Source organism: Carex rostrata, chromosome 18, assembly GCF_964058835.1.
Source record: "Carex rostrata chromosome 18, lpCarRost1.2, whole genome shotgun sequence".
NCBI lineage: Eukaryota > Viridiplantae > Streptophyta > Magnoliopsida > Poales > Cyperaceae > Carex > Carex rostrata.
Genome location: NC_135935.1, coordinates 8,685,787 through 8,703,393, shown reverse-complemented (window position 1 = coordinate 8,703,393; position 17,607 = coordinate 8,685,787). Strand labels below are relative to the sequence as shown.

Below are 17,607 nucleotides of genomic sequence, written 5' to 3'. Positions count from 1 at the left end.
AAATGACAAAAAAAACTTTTGAAATTACGACCCAGCTTGACAAGAATTCAGGCTATTTGTATGCTGTACGCAGCAATTGTACACAGCTATTCGGCCACAAATTCAGGCTATTTCTTGACACATGTGAAAGAATGATTATTAGTGTACATGAGATATCTAATGTACAAATAATATACTAATTAATAAGAGGAAATAATTAATTGACATAATTATTGATATACATAAGATAACAATATGCTAATTAATAAGAGGAACTAATTAATTAGCATAATTATTGGTATACATAAGATGTACAAACATTTTTTTTTGAAAGTCTGGCAAATGTACAAATAATATGCTAATTAATAAAAGGAATTAATTAACTGGGTTGATTATTTGACAACTTGTGATACATGAATAATGAACTATTAATTAATTGAGTGATGCAAAATTGGATGAGAGAAATATGAGCTCAAGCTCACTGAAATTTCAATATAGGAATATGATGTCATGACATGTGAGAGGCTCTATTTAAACCATTTTCACTCCCAACCTTAGCCATCTTTTCAAACCCTAGCCAAACTCTCTCTCTCTCTTTGAAACCTTGGCAGTGGCTGCCAAGTATAATTTTCATTAATGAAACATAAATTACATTCATCGTTTTACATCCAAAACGTCATCCACATCGAACTTCATCAACATCAACATCTAAACTTCAACATCTAACAACTAAAATAACAAAATAAAATAAACTCTTTCCATCAGGAAGTAGACATCGATGGCTTTCAGCATCGACTGACCAAACACCGGAGGAAAATGAGCATCATCTTTTTTTCATTTTTTCCACTAGGTTTGCGGGTGGAAGAGGCCGATGCGGCCTTGGCCTCCCCTTCCCAATCAAGGATTTTGTGTAGCAGGGGTGTTGGTGGGAGGGTTGGAGGCGCTAGGAGATGGGAGGAATGGCGGCTAGGGCTATTGTCACCAATTATTTCCTGAAACTCCCGACGAAGGTTGAAGATGACGGGAAGGTGTCAGGAGACGAGAGAGCTAGTGGCTAGGGCTATCGTCACCGACTCTCTCTTCTCCTGAAAAGAGTAAAGGACAACAAGGAAGTGCAGAAGTTGCTGCCGGTCTCCGTCCTCAGTCCCTTTCGGACGGAGGACGGAAGGTGGATTGCTTGCAGTGGTGGAGCTGAGGTTAAGAGGAATGAGGGACAGCTAAAAAGGGACAGGGCATGGAAGAGGGTTGGATGTGATGACGGCTAAAGTTTTTTCTTTTTAGCCACTGGATCTTGAGGCTCAACTGAGACGGAGAGAGACAAGCACGGAGCACCTCTCTTGCGGTCGGGAGAAGGATATAGGGAACGACTGAGCGGCGGCTGAGCGGAAGAAAAAGAAAATGGCTGGATTGAGGAGCAGGCGAGCAGTTGGGAGGAGGAGCGGGGTGTGGCTGAGAGGAGGTGGGGGTTAAAGAGGAGCAGTTGGGCGAAGGAACGAGGTGCAGCTGAGGAGAGCACCTCTCTCTCTCTCTTTCTCTTTTTGATTTCAACCTAGATCTGCCACCTCCCCTTGGCCGATTCTCTCCTCTATCCTTTTTCATGCTCATGTGTTGAACTTTGAACCTTTAGATCTTAATTCAAGGTGTTAAACAAAATCAAGGTTTCAAGAAAGGATTTGAAGAGAAGTGTCATCTAGTACATCTAATTTAGGAACGTGTCACTTCCTCCATTAAATTTAGGTGGACTTGCACTTAAAGGTCTCTTGTATTAGAGATTTGGAGAAAAAAAACATGACTAGAAATCAACTTGTCATTCTCTCCTATCTTAGAGAGATATAATTTAATCTTGTGATTTGATTCATTCTGTAATAGAATCCGGGAGGGAACTCTGGCAGGAAAGAAATTCCCTAGTCATTTCATTTTGATTCGCCTGCCCAACTCTACATCAATACATGAACAAGTTAAAATTTTAAAATATGTGCCACTAGTTCTTGCTTGTTGCCTAACAATATAGGTAAAAACTAAAATATTTTTATAAAAAATATTTAGCTCGTTTCAAAATAAATTTCATACGAAATTTTCATTTATTTTATAGCATTATATGTAAATACTCTGTTTAGTCAAGAAAAAGAGTAGAACTAGGGTGTTCTTAAGTTATCAAGCATATTTATGAACTCAACTCTAATATCTATCGGACTGGCCTCAGCGATGAATTTGAACCGTCGAAACTTATCTATCTTACGAGTGATACATCTACATGCAAAAATTTTAAATTAATTTTGTACAGAGTCAAGTGGTAAAAAATATTAAAAAAATACATTAAAATTAATTTATAAATCTCCTACTTTTGACTGTTTGACTCTAAACAGAATTAATTTAAAGTTGTATGTAGAGTTATAGACACATCACTCGTAAGATAGTGAGCTTCAATAGTTCGAATTCGTCTTTTGAAACTAATTCGATAAGTTTCAGAGTTAAATTCACAAAATAACTTGATGAACTTAAAAACATCATAGTACAAAATTTGATAAGTTTCATAGTTAAATTCACAAAATAACTTGATGAATTTAAAAACACCCCAGTACTACCTACTGCAAGAATAAATTAAACTGGTAGATAGATTTATCATGTACGCATAGCATTTTTCTCTTTAAAGAGGGAAAGGCTACAAGAATTCCAAAATTTCTGTGGCTTATTCTGAAGAACCCCATGTGAGTTGTGTTAGACAGTGACCTGCCACACAATGCACCAGAAAAATGAATTTTACGATCTCTAAAATAGGTGTCGATAGAGGCGGCGCCGATCCACACATCTCAAGGTTGAACTGTGTCCCTCCATTTCTCCTGGTTCTCTCTCTTTCCCTCCCTCTACTTCCCTCCTCTCTCTCTCTCTCTCTCTCTCTCTCTCTCTCTGTACCATGGGCGCACTTGAGGAAGGCCACTACATGGACGAACTGGAGGAGAATGATGTCGAGCTGGAGTCGGAGCCGGAACCCGAATTCGAGTCCGACAAGGAGGTACGAGAGGCGGTGCGAATTTTATTGGAAGGAATCGGAGAGGATTGCGAGAGGGAGGGGCTCAAACGAACACCTCATCGCGTTGCCAAGGCCTTCAGAGAGGGAACTAAAGGTACTTCTCTTGTTTTTTCTAATTGTTGTACCATTTTGAAAGAGGATTTCTGTTCATTATGTTTTGCTTACTGTATAATGAGAAGTTCGCGGAGCTAACAAAGATGCAATTACTTGTTTGTTTGGCTGATTTTCCTTGTTTTTGTCATTTGAACTTTGTGTTTATGATTATTAACTCGCCATTTGATCCTTTGGTTTTGTGCAATTTGATTCTGAATACTTATATTTAGTGAAGCAAAATGGTGATCTGTGAACTAATTTTTTCCTTTTGAAAGAAAATTACTGGCACTGTTGCTTTGGAGGTAATTATCAGTTGCACTTTGAAGCCAATATGTAACTTTGAATTAGTTAATTAGTTTCCAAATTGTATTTAACATGTGCTTTTCTTAACTATTTCACTTAGAACAGCATCTTCTTCACTTGAACATTTTGGAGTTGATGTCAGTCTCTATCTGCTGTAGTGCTAGCACCAAACTTTATCAGTAAAATCTAGTATTTATTTCTTGATTGATTTCTTCCGTAGTCTATGAGCCATGCTTTGTTTTGGCATATATAATATGAAATCCTTGTACGCATAGTAGTTAGGTCCTAGATATTTGGAGAAGTTTTCCATGAATGTCCTATGTTGTCAACTGTGAAAATTTGGATGTAGGCCTCGAATATAATGAATATCTCCTTGTCCTTTATCTGATTTTTTTTTAATTTAAAACTGGATACCTATTTTTATTACTCAAATCTACGAGAGAGAGTCTGTGGAAGGAGAGGCCTTTGCTTTGAAATATTTAAAATAAAATTGGTAATGCCAGAGTTGGGATAAAGTTTTGATCCTATGTTGGTATGTAGCAAAATTTCTCCTTTATGGGGTTGGTGCACACTCTGATTTTTCTTTCTTTATTGTAATCTGTCAGTAACAGCGTTTCTTCTCTTCAAGGTAAAGCTATGTATCCCTGTTTAGCGGCCCCATAATACATTGCTTAAGTGAGGTTCAACATGCAGTTAGCTAACAAAACACTTTGTTGGTTGTGGGTGTGTCTTTTTCTTTGTGGAGTTGGTGAGCTATTTTCTACATTCCCTTTGAGATGGTCATGAGGACCTGATTTGTCAAAGATCTCTGTTCTCCTCTTTTAATAGGTTATTTAATTATTTTGTTGTAAGCTTGTGCCTTCTGTTGCATCTTTTTTGAAAGTTGTGTTGGGCTGGGAAATGTCGTGGATTGTTGTTGACTTTTATTGTAAGGAAACAAATGGAAGATTGCCAATTTTACTTTAGTGGAAGTACACTGAAAAACCTTAGATTATACATTTTATGGGAAGCATGATATGAACATCATTTTCAAATCTATTTTTAATGCAAGGCACGACTATAGTGTTGGTGGTTGGCACAATGTGGATCGTTCAGGCTCCTTTGCACCATCGTCTAGTAACTTTTTACATTTACAATATTAGTATAACTAACACTGGCTATATTTTTATTTAGGTTACAATAAAAAACCACGCGACATTGTGAAAGATGCTTTATTCCCTGAAGCAGACAGTGGCCACATTAATGGCCACCCAGGTGGTGCATGCGGCATGGTGGTGGTTCGCGACCTTGATCTCTTCTCATATTGTGAGTCATGTCTGCTTCCCTTCTCCATTCGCTGCCATGTCAGCTATCTACCCTCGTCCAATCGTGTGGTTGGCCTCAGCAAACTGTCTCGGGTTGCAGATGTGTTTGCTAAGCGTCTCCAAAACCCACAGAATCTTGTAAAGGAGGTTTGTGCTGCATTAAATGCTAGCATCAAACCAGCCGGCGTGGCTGTGGTATTGCAGTGCTGGCATGTCCCTTTTCCTGAAAATTTGATTTTGAGTTCAGACTGGATTCGGGTTTGTTCTTCAGCCCGGTCAGGAGCTTTTGAGGAAAATGGATCTCTCTGGAATGACTTTTGTGCCCTTCTGAGGCTGAAGGAGGTGAATGGTATTGAGTGTTCCAACACGTTACAAAATTGGTGTCCTTCTTTGAAAAGTACTGTTAATGGTAAGAATATGTGCCATAATAAATCATACAGTTCGATGGTATCAGCTGTGGTTTCGGTTCTTCGGGCTTTCGGTGAGGACCCATTAAGGAAAGAGCTCATCAGTACCCCTTACCGGTACGTTCAGTGGCTGATGCGGTTCAAGACTAGTAAAACCCCGGATTTCAAATCAATTTTGAATTTGAATACAAGTGGGGAATGGAAAAAGGAAATGGTCATGGCTAATGGGCATGAATCCAAGATCTGTTATGAACTCAGTTTGCCATTCTGTTCCCAGTGTGAACACCACTTAATACCTTTTTATGGATCAGTACATGTTGGATGGTTTGGAAATAGAGAGCACGAAATTGACAGGGCCCACTTGCTGGCTCTTGTGCACTTCTATGCATGCAAATTACAAGTGCAAGAGAGGATGACACGGCAAATAGCTGAGGCTGTTCATGCTTGGTGTGACAAAGGTGTGGCTGTTGTGGTGGAGGCGAATCATATCTGTATGATTTCGCGTGGCATTGAGAAGGTGCGAAGTAGCACCGCCACAATTTCGGTTTTAGGAAAGTTTGGAACGGACCCTGCAGCAAGGGCATCGTTTCTTCAGAGCATTGCAAATTGCACTGGTTAAGGTTTGAGCATAATTTTTGGTGGCCAAAGTGGTTGTTGCCTAGACCAATATTATTCCCACTTCCCTCCCACAAATAAATTTTGGAGGGATGCTGGGGGCAGAAATGGATTTGATTTTAGTGGCTTTTGAGATGGTCAATTTGAATTTGGTTATAAAAGGAACCAGCAGAAGCATCGTTCAATAAGGGTATTTGGAGAAGGGGAGGGATATTGCCGTTATTAAATTTTTTTTTTTTTTTGGATTGTTTCCGTTGTATTTGATTGTTCATCAATCATACCACCAAAGCAAACTGGTTCCTAAGGAAATGAAGGAAGGCATAAAAATTTATAGTCAATTCGTATGACTTTCTTTCTTATGTTATGTACACATCAAGATCAAGACTCGCGATTTATTCTTTTAAACAATTATATTTGTTGAAAGTATGTCAATCCAAAAACAGAAGGCCGAAATGTTTATAACCATTTGAGATAGTAGTAGGACACAGCCCAGAGGTTAAGAATACCATGTACTTCCTTGGTAGTCGCTACCAAGTTTTCAAAAAAAAAAAGAATACCATGTACTTGTACAACGACAGACAAATAAGTCTCAATAAATCAGCTAATAAAGTGCATCCTTTGTTTCCTATATGAATTTTATTAAGTTATAAATTTGGCTCTTTAAGGTCAATAAATTGCAATTTAAGCTCCAGTGCGAACTAAGGTACAAATATGAACTTTTAAATTCTGATATTTGTATACTATATTGTTCAACAATTAATTGATAGCGCTCGCCAAAAGTAATTAACAATTGAACTGCAAATCATGCGATTGAGAGCTACCGATACCATAGACAAAATTAAGTAAAATGTGCAACACAAAATAATGTTGATTTACAAGTACAATGTTGTACGATGCACTAGTTCCAGACTAGCCATCTAAATAAATTAAAAAAAAAACTAATTTAAAAATAAATTATAAAACAGTACACTACAAAATATTATTGATCGTATTTGGTCCTAGATCTTATTTGAAGGAAGCTTGTTCATGATAGGGTTGATTCTGTCCTCCGGTATGCCTTTTTGCGGGTCTACTTTATAGGTCTCGTAGAAGTCTAATATATCCATTGATATATTCTTCACCTGAAAGTACAGAAAAATCAGGATTTAATCAAGGTACACATTCATAGTGAAACATGGATTAAAAAAAACTATATGGATCTTTCTGCTTACAAAATGATAAAAATATCATGCATATGCCCCTACAAAGCAAGAAACATCATGACAGGCTTCTAAGAAAACCAGAAAACCTGGTAGCAAAACCAGCATGTGTTCAAATACCAGCCCAGTATATGCAAACAAAGGAAAACAAACGTACCACATTCATGTCAACACGAAGCTCCTCAAACCAAGCGGTTGTATCTTTATCCCTTAATACACTTGCAATGTATATGCATGCCAAAGCAATCATATATGGAGGGTATATTAGTATCAGATCCATCTTGTATGTGTCATTTACTAGGCCCCTGACAAATGTTACAGACACCACAGTAAGTACACAACAGTGCGTGTTGTTATGACCATGTCAAAGATTTTGCCAAAATGTCTCAAACTTCTTGGTAAAGGAGAATATAAGATATGCTAAATTCGGTATAATACCAGGTAAACACTAACTCAGTCAAGTCTAGTGTCAGTACATACCAATATGCCATTTCAAGAATGAACCAACTAATCAAGGGGAACACGAAGAAAATTTTATAGCTGAACCAACAGGCTTACCAAGAAAATTGTGTCAAATCTGTTATACCGGCATCCTGCAATAACCTGCTCAAAAAATTGTTAAAAATATAATTTCTTCCAAAGAAAGTATTAATATTTAATATATTTTAAAAAGCATGTTGATGGGGACAAAGAAGCGTACTGTAGCAGGGGGCGATAAGGGTGATAAACTATTAAGTAATAATCAAGGGCCTCTAGAAGCTTCATTTCCATTTCAAGAATATCCTTTACTTCAAACAGATATCTCTTATCCGATAGACCTATTGTTTTAAAAATAAATAACTCATTAATTTTTCATTTACAAGGGACACTTATGATTGGTCCTCAGGATTAGAATTTCAGCCAGTGCGCACCTATACAGCTACACTATATACAATAGGGTAATAGAATTTACATTTCAACCCTGCTTGTCGTGTACCTGAACATAGCATACAACACCATAACCTGAGATTGACATTTTTCACCAATTCATTGGGAATTTCCAGTAAAGATGTCCACAGAAGCAATATAACATTTTTATTTCTTCTACCAACTTTCTTTCACACAGATAATAAGTCAGTAGAAGTAATAGATGTAAAAATGCATATACGGGAGAGCAATTAAACAAAAAGAGGCACATACCCATTTTCTTTATGTAGAAGACAATAAGCCTGGCTTGAACGGTGCTCTCTTCAGCCTTCGATGCTAAGTAAAGACATGTCGGAGCAACTATACGTGGATCATACTCTGTCATGCTTTTCCTACACATTACAAAACAAATGAACATTTAAATGTCTCAAGATGAATCCATTTGTCCTTTTAAAATGCTTAAAGGTAACAGAATTAAAGCGTTATAAAAAAATACTAGATGTACATACTTTGTATACACGCGTCTGAAATATGTAGTTGCTGTGGCGATCACTCTGAAAAAGGTTCCAGGGAAAATGATCAGATATGGTCAGATAACGCAAGATAACAATTGTAAAGTTTCAGCCACCTCAACTTTTATGTTTTAAGTTAACATGTAGGAACCCTTATTTTTTTTTTCCATATTCATTGTCATCAGTATCTCAACATTAAAGTAAGTGATAATATTACAAATTTATTATTAATGATTAGCAATTTATTTTATGACGGTGCCTGCTTTGTCTTTTCATTTATTAACCTTCTTCTTTCTACGCAAGTTTGAGCATATTATTATTCATTCTGGGAGTTGACATATTATGCATTCTTAATTCCCACTGTCTAGATTGTATATGACGAGATAGAAGTTATCAACAGGAACATGTATTATGCTGTTCTTACAGAATCACTTATTTTGTTATTTCTAGGTCCTTCATTTTTTTCCTGCGTCAGTTCATTATAATATGGATATTGGATGGGACTATACTGCTATTCATTAGGTATTGGTTTTGTAGTTGCAACTAACCTTTGCCTCACCTTGACCTGCTGTGCCAACCTCCATATGTCTGAAATTTAAGAACAATGCCCGAGCATGCATTAATTAGATAAAACATTTCTCAAAATAAAGGACTTAAAACTCTACCGGTATCATTCTGGTACTAATGATGTAGCATGTAAATACCATTACCACAGCAAATGTAACTAATCAAAATCAATTACTTGCTTAACATTACAACTACCGACTATTTTGGTGCTATAATCAAACCAGTAGCAGAATTATACTGGAAGTCTGTGATACTGATTCTCTAAAAGTACCAATCTGGTACTTATGGTGTTCCACTTCAGTACCATGTTTTACAGGACACAGAATCATAGTTAAATCTGTTAACTTTCCACAATTTGGGGCTTAATAGGGAACAAATGAACAGACTGACATCAGGACCAAGTGCAATTCGATCAAGTAAGGCACTGGTTGGTATAAAATGGTACAAGAAAAAGGTAGAAATACTGACGAAATGACATGTGGATCTTGATAAGACGAAATTCCTCTTGAGTGATCCCTCTCTCTTTGTCTAGTGCGTGCACCGTATCCACCTCATCTGGATCCAGTAGCAGCCTACTGAAATTAATAAAAATCCAAACTAAATTAATTTAATTTAGTGTCATTTCACTCGTTTAGCGATGTTTCTGAGACTTGAATGCATTAGATCAATGAAATATCTTTGCCTCACTTCTACTCCAGAATTTTTTCAAAGTTTACTGCGGTTTCTCCTCTAAATCAATCATAAATTCAAGGAAATTTGACGGATTGATCATCGATCGATCGATGATAAGTTGATGGAGAAAGGAAGAGATTCAGAGAGAACGTACCAGTGAGAAGAGTTCCAGAAATTCGCCGCCATAGCAGAGATTCAATCGGACAGGAACGAAGAAAAAAAAAAAAAAAAAACAGGCAAAGAAACAATCTTTAACGAATTTGGGTGACCTCTGCGCAAACCAACAGTAAGTTCGATAGTATAATCTCGAACTCGAAATCAATAACAAAAAGAAAAATAAAAAGAATCGCGAACTCCGTGCACGAATCTCAATAACAACAGACGGCCTTAAATCCGATTCGACCTTTTGTTTTCAATTGTGATGGAACCGCAAAGGAAATTCATCACATCACACGGCCCAGAAATTATACTACTGTGCAAGATTTTAAATAACGATTATCACGTCATAGCGAAAAGATTAAAAGTCATTGCACCTTGCTGCAAAGCAAATATTGCATGTCAAACCTAGCAGCCAGGTTGTGTAATGTGTAACTCAAGGGAAGAAGAGACACTATAATCTCGAGCTCAAAACTAATAACAAAAAGGAAAAATAAAAAGAATCGCGAACTCCCGCACGAATCTCAATAACAACGGACAGCCTTAAATCCGATTCGACCTTTTGTTTTCAATTGTGATGGAACCGCAAAGGAAATTCATCACATCACACGGCCCCGGAAATTGTACTACAGTGCAAGGTTTTAAATAGCGATTATCGCGTCATAGCGAAAATATTAAAAGTCGTTGCGCCTTGCTGCAAAGCAAATATTGCACGTCAAACCTAGCGGCCGGGTTGTGTAATGTGTAACTCAAGGGAGGAAGAGACGGCATAATCTCGAGCTCGAAACCAATAACAAAAAGGAAAAATAAAAAGAATCACGAACTCCGCGCATGAATCTCAATAACAGCGAACGACCTTAAATCCAATTCGACATTTTGTTTTCAATTGTGATGGAACCGCAAAGGAAATTCATCACATCACACGGCCCCAAAAATTGTACTACTGTGCAAGGTTTTAAATAGCGATTATCGTGTCATAGCGAAAAGATTAAAAGTCGTTGCGCCTTGCTGCAAAGCAAATATTGCACGTCAAACCTAGCGGCCGGGTTGTGTAATGTGTAACTCAAGGGAGGAAGAGACAGTATAATCTCGAGCTCGAAACCAATAACAAAAAGGAAAAATAAAAAGAATCGCGAACTTCGTGCACGAATCTCAATAACAACGGACGGCCTTAAATCCGATTCAAACTTTTGTTTTCAATTGTGATGGAACTGCAAAGGAAATTCATCACATCACACGGCCCCGAAAATTATACTACTTTGCAAGGTTTTAAATAGCGATTATCGCGTCATAGCGAAAAGATTAAAAGTCGCTGCGCCTTGCTGCAAAGCAAATAATGATGTAATGTGTAATGTGTAATTCAAGGGAGGAAGAGACGGCTTTGCACTTAATTTTCAAGTGTAGCTGGGTGAAACAAGTTTGGAATGAGATAAGTAATAGACTGGGCTACAGAGTATTAGTTGTGAAAAATACGATTGAGCACACCTGGTTCAAGTCGTTAACATTGGCAAGAAGACCGACTATATGAAAGAAGATAGGTCCCATAATAATGACGTGCACTATGTGGATGATGTGGAGAAGTAGAAATGAGAAGGTGTTCTCAGATAAAGATCAAAGAGTGCAGGTTGTGGTACACAAGAATGTCAAGAGGCAGAGACGTGGATTGCGTGTGTAGTATAGTGTGCACTATAGCGCATAGCGTGTGGCGCAGATAGCGCATAGCGTGTGGCGCAGATAGCGAATCACTATTACTGCTATAGCGGTCGTAGCTGAAATAACACACTTTTATCTCATAGTGTAGCGTTTAAGGTACGAAAACGCTATAGCGCACTATTTAAAGTACTACTACTATGTATTTGAATACAAATTAAATATATAGAAAGAGTAAAGGATTACATTACCTCTCTCTCATGTTGTTGTTGTATATAATATTATTGATTAATTAAATTGTGTTATGATTTTAATTAAATATATTTTATTAAAGTAAATTATGTTCAATTTGATCAAAATTGTTATTACAAATTCAATTAAAATATAAAAGGTAAATTTGAGAAATAATAAATACATTAACTAAGCAAGTTTTCACAGGTTTGTCATGTAATATTATTCATGCAGCATTAAACAAAGATAAAAAGAAAGTTCATATACAAGCTACTGATTAATTCTGCATGACAAAAATTGTTCATACACAAGTGCTTCAAAATTACGTATCCCCCACTCTAAAATTCATAATATAATATATATTCTTCTAAATTTCAAAAACTCACAAATTCACAAATTTACTAATTTTATTGTCTAGTCTATTAAAACTTATATTAAAGTTATAAAGTACCTATGTTATCCTTTAAGAAAAATAAAACTATATAACATGTTTAAAAAAAATGTCATTATTCTAATTGGTTGATTTCTGAGGATAAATTAGTTATTTTTATACTTCTAAAGTTTACAAGTAAATACTTTAATGTCACCGTGTACGTGTCAAAAGTAGAAAAATGATCCATTTAATTAAGAAAATATTGTCTTTTATCATATTGATTGATTCTATATGTTTTTATTGAGAGCTAAGTTATAATTTGGATCTCTGATTTTTTTTTTTATTATTAAGAGATAAATTTATTGGTTGAAGGGGGGAGATTTATTTGCATAAAATTGTGTTCCTGATTTCACAAAATAAAAAATAAAAAAAATGTGGCAACTAGAAACACGGCTTTTAGAGGTACTCAATCCTCCAATGTTTATGAAAACAAGTACAGATGTTCATGAGCTCCAGGCATCAACAGAAGCTAGACTTCTAAAGACAGGTAATTAAACTTCCAGTTAACACCAAAAAAAGAAGACGAGAAAAACACAACAACAAATTTCTTGTCCATCATCAATTTACCAATTTAATCAGAGATCTCAATAGACTTGACCATGGGTTGGACACAGTGACTGTCAGCACATCTTTCTCCATGGTAGATTGGTAACCTTGATCTGATCAATCTTTGCATTCTCCGGCAATATAGAATACCTCCTCAGCACATCTTTCTCCATAGCACCAGACAGTTCACTAGATGAAAACTCATCCACAATCAAACCACTAACACCTCCACCATGGCCAATGCCTTGGCTTTCCTCCCTGTTACCTTCTCTCACCTCACCTTTCCTTTCACCATTGGGAGAGGCAAGCAAGACTGCCACCAGTGGAGGTGGCAGAGGTTGCGGTATAATGTGCCTACCAGCTTCTAATCCACCAGAGAGTATGCCAGACGAACCCTCCACCTCTCCAGCATTGGACTTCTCAACAATCAGACCACTACCACCACCCTCACCATGCCCATAGCCTAGGCTTTCCTCTCTGTCACCTTCTCTCTCCTCATCCTTCCTCTCATTGTTACAGGCAGTGGGAGGGACCACCACAAGTTGAGGCAGAAGAGGTGTCGCTATCTGTCTAGCAGCTTCCACAGCACCAGACAGTTCACTAGATGAACCCCCAGCCTCTCTGGCATTGAGCTTAACAATTAAACCACCAACACCTTCACCATGGCCAATTTCTTGGCTTTCTTCCCTGTCACCTTCTCTCTCCTCACCCTTCCTCTCATCGTTGGAGGAGGTGGGCAGAACCACAACTAGTGGAGGCGGCAGAGGTGGTGCTATCTTCCTAGCAGCATCCAATGCACTGGATAGTACGCCAGACGGACACTCAGCCTCTCTAGCTTTAAACTCATCAACAACCAAACCATTAACATCAACTACACGATGTCCAACACCTAGGCTTTCCTCCCTGTAACCTTCTCTCTCCTCACCTTTACTCTCGTCGCTACCACCCTCATCATGCTCAATGCCTAAGCTTTCCTGCATGTTGCCTTCTCTCCCCTCACTCTTCCTCTCATCATTGGAGGACGCGGGCGGGACCACCACGAGTTGAGGCGGCAGAGGTGGCGCTATCTGCGAAGCAGTCTCCAGTGTTTCAGAGAATGATCTAGTCGGGAGGAGGAAGTAGAACCTGCAATACATGTTTTATTTGAGTTCAATGCGATTAGGTTCTTTTTCTCTGTTTCTAATATTTAAAATGGAAAAATTGTAGGTAAGGTATGAGTGGTGGCAGTATCAAGATACCAACATCAATCAAGAAGTTAAACCAACAATTGGTGCTTTATTTGGGCTGATGCCAAGGTTTTCTGTGCAAGGTGGTACTGTAGTGCAGCACTAACTTCAACCTTAGATTCATGTTGAAGATTTCTTATACCAGCAATTGTACCTGTTTCAAAGACCAGCCAGAACTATAATCCTTGTACCAATGCTACCTTTAGTGTTATGGTTCATAATGATTCAGCTAGGAACTACAATATGAGCTGATGCCAAGGTGTACTGTAGTGAAACACTTGTACCAATGCATACATATTTTCCTACCTTCACTGTATGGTTCACAATGTGTCAGCAGTAGGAACTAAAATTTGCAACCGACACGCAAGTGCTACAGGGACTCAATTGAGTTGACAGAAATATTACATTACTAAATACCATTACTGGTTACAAACTGTACTAAACATTCGTGGGCTTACTGTTAAGCACTGTTAGGGTCCTGAATGAGATGAACCTGTTGGAGGTAGCCCTGTAAGCTGTTAGTCATACAGAAATAGCAAGCACTAACAAGCAAGAGAACAAGTAATCTGACAGCCCACTGAAAGAACCTACCAAAACATGAACTGAATTACTAAACTAAGAATCCTAGAGGGCATGAAACAGCTAACCCTGAACTCTTTCCTCAGCTGTAGCCCAGTTCCCTCCATAACAAATACTAACTAAAGTTTGACTGAGGTACTCAAGCTTCAGCTAAGACAAATCATCTCTACAATTCCTTGGGGCTTCTTTCAATTATCTCCAATTATCTGCTCAGCCTAGTAGTCTCCTTTTCCTTAAAACGTCTTAACAGAATAGAAATTGACCTCAGCTTTATCTCTACATCCATGTTTACTTGTCACTATATAATTACTAAACCTCACCACTTAAAAATGACATATTTTCAGTTCTCTCTTAAATGTGAGGAGTTTTGTGAGAACCACGAGATGGCCGCGCTAAGATGACGCAGAAAGAATTGTAAAGGGTTAAATTTGCCTTGTTGTCCAAGCCAAGTGATTCAAATTCTATTTGGGTTTTTCTTCTTGGATCTCCGGAACTAAGTGGGAGTTCAACTTGGGAGAGAGAGATTTTATTTTATTTACGTTCATCAAAGTCATGTTAGAGTATTTGTTTCCACTTCTGTTTTTTTTTTTTTTGTATTCTTTTCTAGTTGGAAGACAAAAAGGAAAAAAGAGGAGATTAGGTTCCAGAACATTTTAACTTTTTTCCTTGTATATATGTCACACTGCAGTCATATATACTGCAGTGCAGACAATCAAAACAAATCTTAAAACAGGGAGAAAACCCCTCATTTAACAGTTCAAATCAACTAAACAAATCACAATGGTGAAATCTAATATGGACAGTTTAAGATGAGTGGCCAAAGGAACAAGTCAGAAAAAACATAATCTGGATGGATCGAACGAGGCAATCAGACCAGCAAATCAACATCCTAAACTTAACAAAACTAGTATTAATCCAAAACCCCAATATAGACTATTCAAGATAGCAATCAAACCAGCAAATCAGAACCCTTATTTCTTGACGGCGCAGGATGAAAAATGAACCTAGCGATCCCAGAACCCTAATATGGATGGCTTATGGCTGTTAATCAACCATCAAACCAGCCATTCCTGAAACCCAATTTGGACAGCCATAACAACCAATCAGTGATAGTTGTAAAATTCCCTAATCAAGGGTTGCAATTTTGGCTGGCACCTCCTATCACCATTAAAATTGAATTCACATATACCTCACTTCGCCGATCTGAAGGAGATCCTGGCTGTCGAGCTTGATTGGAGGACCGCCAGGCATAAAAGAGAAATTCCTAATGATGCAGCCGTTCCTTCCGATAACCTCAAGTGCAAAGCATCTGAAGGTGAAATCGTAGTAGATGCGGGCGTGGTGGCGGGAGATTCTCATGCCACCACCAAGTTTCCTCAGGTCGACGTCCACGGACTTCTTCTTTGAGTTGCGCCCCAGCATTATGGAGTACTTCCGCATGTAGTACTCAAAATTCTCCCCTTGCAATTTTGCAAATGCTGGAACCAACACTTCTGCGTTGCTCGGCCCCACACCATCTCCAATTGTCGTCATAGTCGATTTTTTTTTTTGCTTCTCTTTTCCCTTTTCTCGGGAACAACGACGACGGGGGCTAGGGTTGGGGGGTGATCTTTCCTTGAAAAGGGAAAGTAGTAACTTTATAGCATGAACAAGGATGTCCGACACCTGACTTGGACCTTGATACGGTGATACGGCACTTTCTAAACAATTTCCATTGGGACACCTGTCTACTGTTGGGTTGGACACATGTAGGCTACATCTCTCAAAGTATACGTGCTAGCAGAAAATTAGTGCTAGTATCACTGCTATAAATGGATGAATGAGTATTGATGAGAAAGTAATAAATGGCAGCATGGGGGTCAAAATAAGTGATTTAGGGAATGTTAAAAAATTCAGAGCATATTTAGAATTTGTTAACTTCGATGAGTATACATCACTGTAAAGAAGCGTTAGCAATCTAGACAAAACAGAAAAGGTAATATGAAAAAGATGATCATTATATAGAGCAAATTGGAACAAGTATGCTATAGTGAAACCTCAGATTGGTGGTTAGCACTATACAGGAAACTCAAGAAATTCCCAAGAGAAAGATGAGGCAGACCACAATGAGAGTCATCTTTCGTATCAGAAGGAAATACAAAAGAAAAAGAATTAAAAGAACAAAGCAAAATCCCTCAAGAAAATCTACTGTTTAAAAGATAAATGGCTGAAAATAAAGAAAGCCCCGCCGCCAATTGTGAGGAGTTGGGGCAGGGGAGATGTGGGTGGCTTGAAGAAGATGAAGCCAAAAAGAGGTCTCAAATGTTCTGTGCCTATACCTAAGAAGGGAAGAATGTTTATCAGAAATAAATAATTCCTGAAAAGATACAAGTATAGTTGCCATCTTACCCTCAAAAAAAAAGAAAAGATACAAGTATAAGCACAGAAAAGCTGATGCTCGCCGGAAGTGACCTTTTAGTAGGATAAACAGGTCGATTGGGTCTAATTTGGTTCAGTGCAGACTGTACTATGGTTAACTTTCTCTCTTTTCTTTTCTTATCTTGTATTATTTTATTCTTTTTTCTTTTGTTTCTGGAGATTTTTCATCTTCTTCTTCGACTCCATTGCTGTCATTTATTACTTCCTCATCAATACTCATTTTTTTTTCAATCACATCCTCCTCTTGGCTGATAGAAACTATTTCACGTTCTTAAGTCAATTAAGTCAATTATGACAAAAGTGGTGGGTCAATATCCCCTTGTAGTTCTCCAGATAGGCAAGGATATCAACCAATCAGATCAGTTGAACTTCACATTGTTTGAGATACCTGACTCAGGTGGGAAGCATCTGCACCATCCATCTCAAATCTCAAAGCTGACCCCCCCCCCCCCCTGCAAATTTGCCCATGAATAGATCAGACGGTATGATGCTGCCGCTTGCTACCTAAGGGATGCGGACTAGACCAGTTACAGTTCATATCAGAACTTAAGAGCAGTCTATCTTATCAATTTAAATCAATTAGAAGTGACTACTAACAAAACTAATCAAACACACACTATTTGCTATATATATGCAAGATAATTCATTCATCAAAGAAGTACAGATGTTTGTTAACTACAGGCATCAAACAACACGTACAACTTTACAAGTATCAGAGACAAGTCAGAAAAAGATTTACAAAAACTCAACTGATACATCTTCAATCATCTTCAACGCCTC

At 37.9% G+C, this 17,607-nt stretch overlaps 3 protein-coding genes and 1 long non-coding RNA gene across 5 annotated transcripts; 2 read left to right on the top strand and 2 right to left on the bottom strand.

The window, feature by feature from the left end:
* The first annotated feature begins 2,732 nt into the window (after positions 1–2,732).
* Positions 2,733–6,070, top strand: LOC144569695 (GTP cyclohydrolase I). The gene is made up of 2 exons (XM_078320149.1): positions 2,733–3,104; positions 4,580–6,070. The coding sequence occupies exons 1-2, from the start codon at positions 2,894–2,896 to the stop codon at positions 5,734–5,736; spliced, it is 1,368 nt and encodes a 455-aa protein (XP_078176275.1). The 5' UTR covers positions 2,733–2,893; the 3' UTR covers positions 5,737–6,070.
* A 486-nt stretch (positions 6,071–6,556) lies between these two features.
* LOC144569690 (cyclin-C1-1) lies at positions 6,557–9,808 on the bottom strand. 2 transcript variants are annotated; one of them, XM_078320141.1, is made up of 9 exons: positions 9,743–9,808; positions 9,385–9,491; positions 8,898–8,937; positions 8,347–8,391; positions 8,111–8,229; positions 7,632–7,749; positions 7,490–7,534; positions 7,089–7,236; positions 6,557–6,853 (listed from the first exon to the last, which is right to left on the bottom strand). In XM_078320141.1, the coding sequence occupies exons 1-9, from the start codon at positions 9,772–9,774 to the stop codon at positions 6,731–6,733; spliced, it is 777 nt and encodes a 258-aa protein (XP_078176267.1). In that variant the 5' UTR covers positions 9,775–9,808; the 3' UTR covers positions 6,557–6,730. The 2 variants fall into 2 exon arrangements, with proteins under 2 accessions (XP_078176267.1, XP_078176269.1); XM_078320143.1 differs by having other exon boundaries at positions 9,385–9,488; positions 9,743–9,807.
* A 2,643-nt stretch (positions 9,809–12,451) lies between these two features.
* LOC144569687 (uncharacterized) lies at positions 12,452–15,949 on the bottom strand. The gene is made up of 2 exons (XM_078320139.1): positions 15,599–15,949; positions 12,452–13,729 (listed from the first exon to the last, which is right to left on the bottom strand). Exons 1-2 carry the CDS (start codon positions 15,940–15,942, stop codon positions 12,679–12,681), a joined length of 1,395 nt encoding a protein of 464 aa, XP_078176265.1. The 5' UTR covers positions 15,943–15,949; the 3' UTR covers positions 12,452–12,678.
* On the top strand, positions 13,635–15,398 carry LOC144569689 (uncharacterized). Its single transcript, XR_013516132.1, has 2 exons — positions 13,635–13,766; positions 14,754–15,398. It is a non-coding gene; the product is annotated as an uncharacterized LOC144569689 (long non-coding RNA).
* Positions 15,950–17,607: the final 1,658 nt, after the last annotated feature.

Bases quoted from the DNA above. Each gene is read 5' to 3' on its own strand.
- LOC144569695 (XM_078320149.1), top strand. From the start codon at position 2,894: ATGGGCGCACTTGAGGAAGGCCACTACATGGACGAACTGGAGGAGAAT. The intron at 3,105-4,579 runs GTACTTCTCTTG...ATTTTTATTTAG, and splicing joins CTTCAGAGAGGGAACTAAAG to GTTACAATAAAAAACCACGC.
- LOC144569690 (XM_078320141.1), bottom strand. From the start codon at position 9,774: ATGGCGGCGAATTTCTGGAACTCTTCTCACTG. The intron at 9,492-9,742 runs GTACGTTCTCTC...TATTAATTTCAG, and splicing joins TTCTGGAACTCTTCTCACTG to TAGGCTGCTACTGGATCCAG. The intron at 8,938-9,384 runs GTCAGTATTTCT...CTTAAATTTCAG, and splicing joins CAAGATCCACATGTCATTTC to ACATATGGAGGTTGGCACAG.
- LOC144569687 (XM_078320139.1), bottom strand. From the start codon at position 15,942: ATGACGACAATTGGAGATGGTGTGGGGCCGAGCAACGCAGAAGTGTTG. The intron at 13,730-15,598 runs GTATATGTGAAT...CATGTATTGCAG, and splicing joins CTTCAGATCGGCGAAGTGAG to GTTCTACTTCCTCCTCCCGA.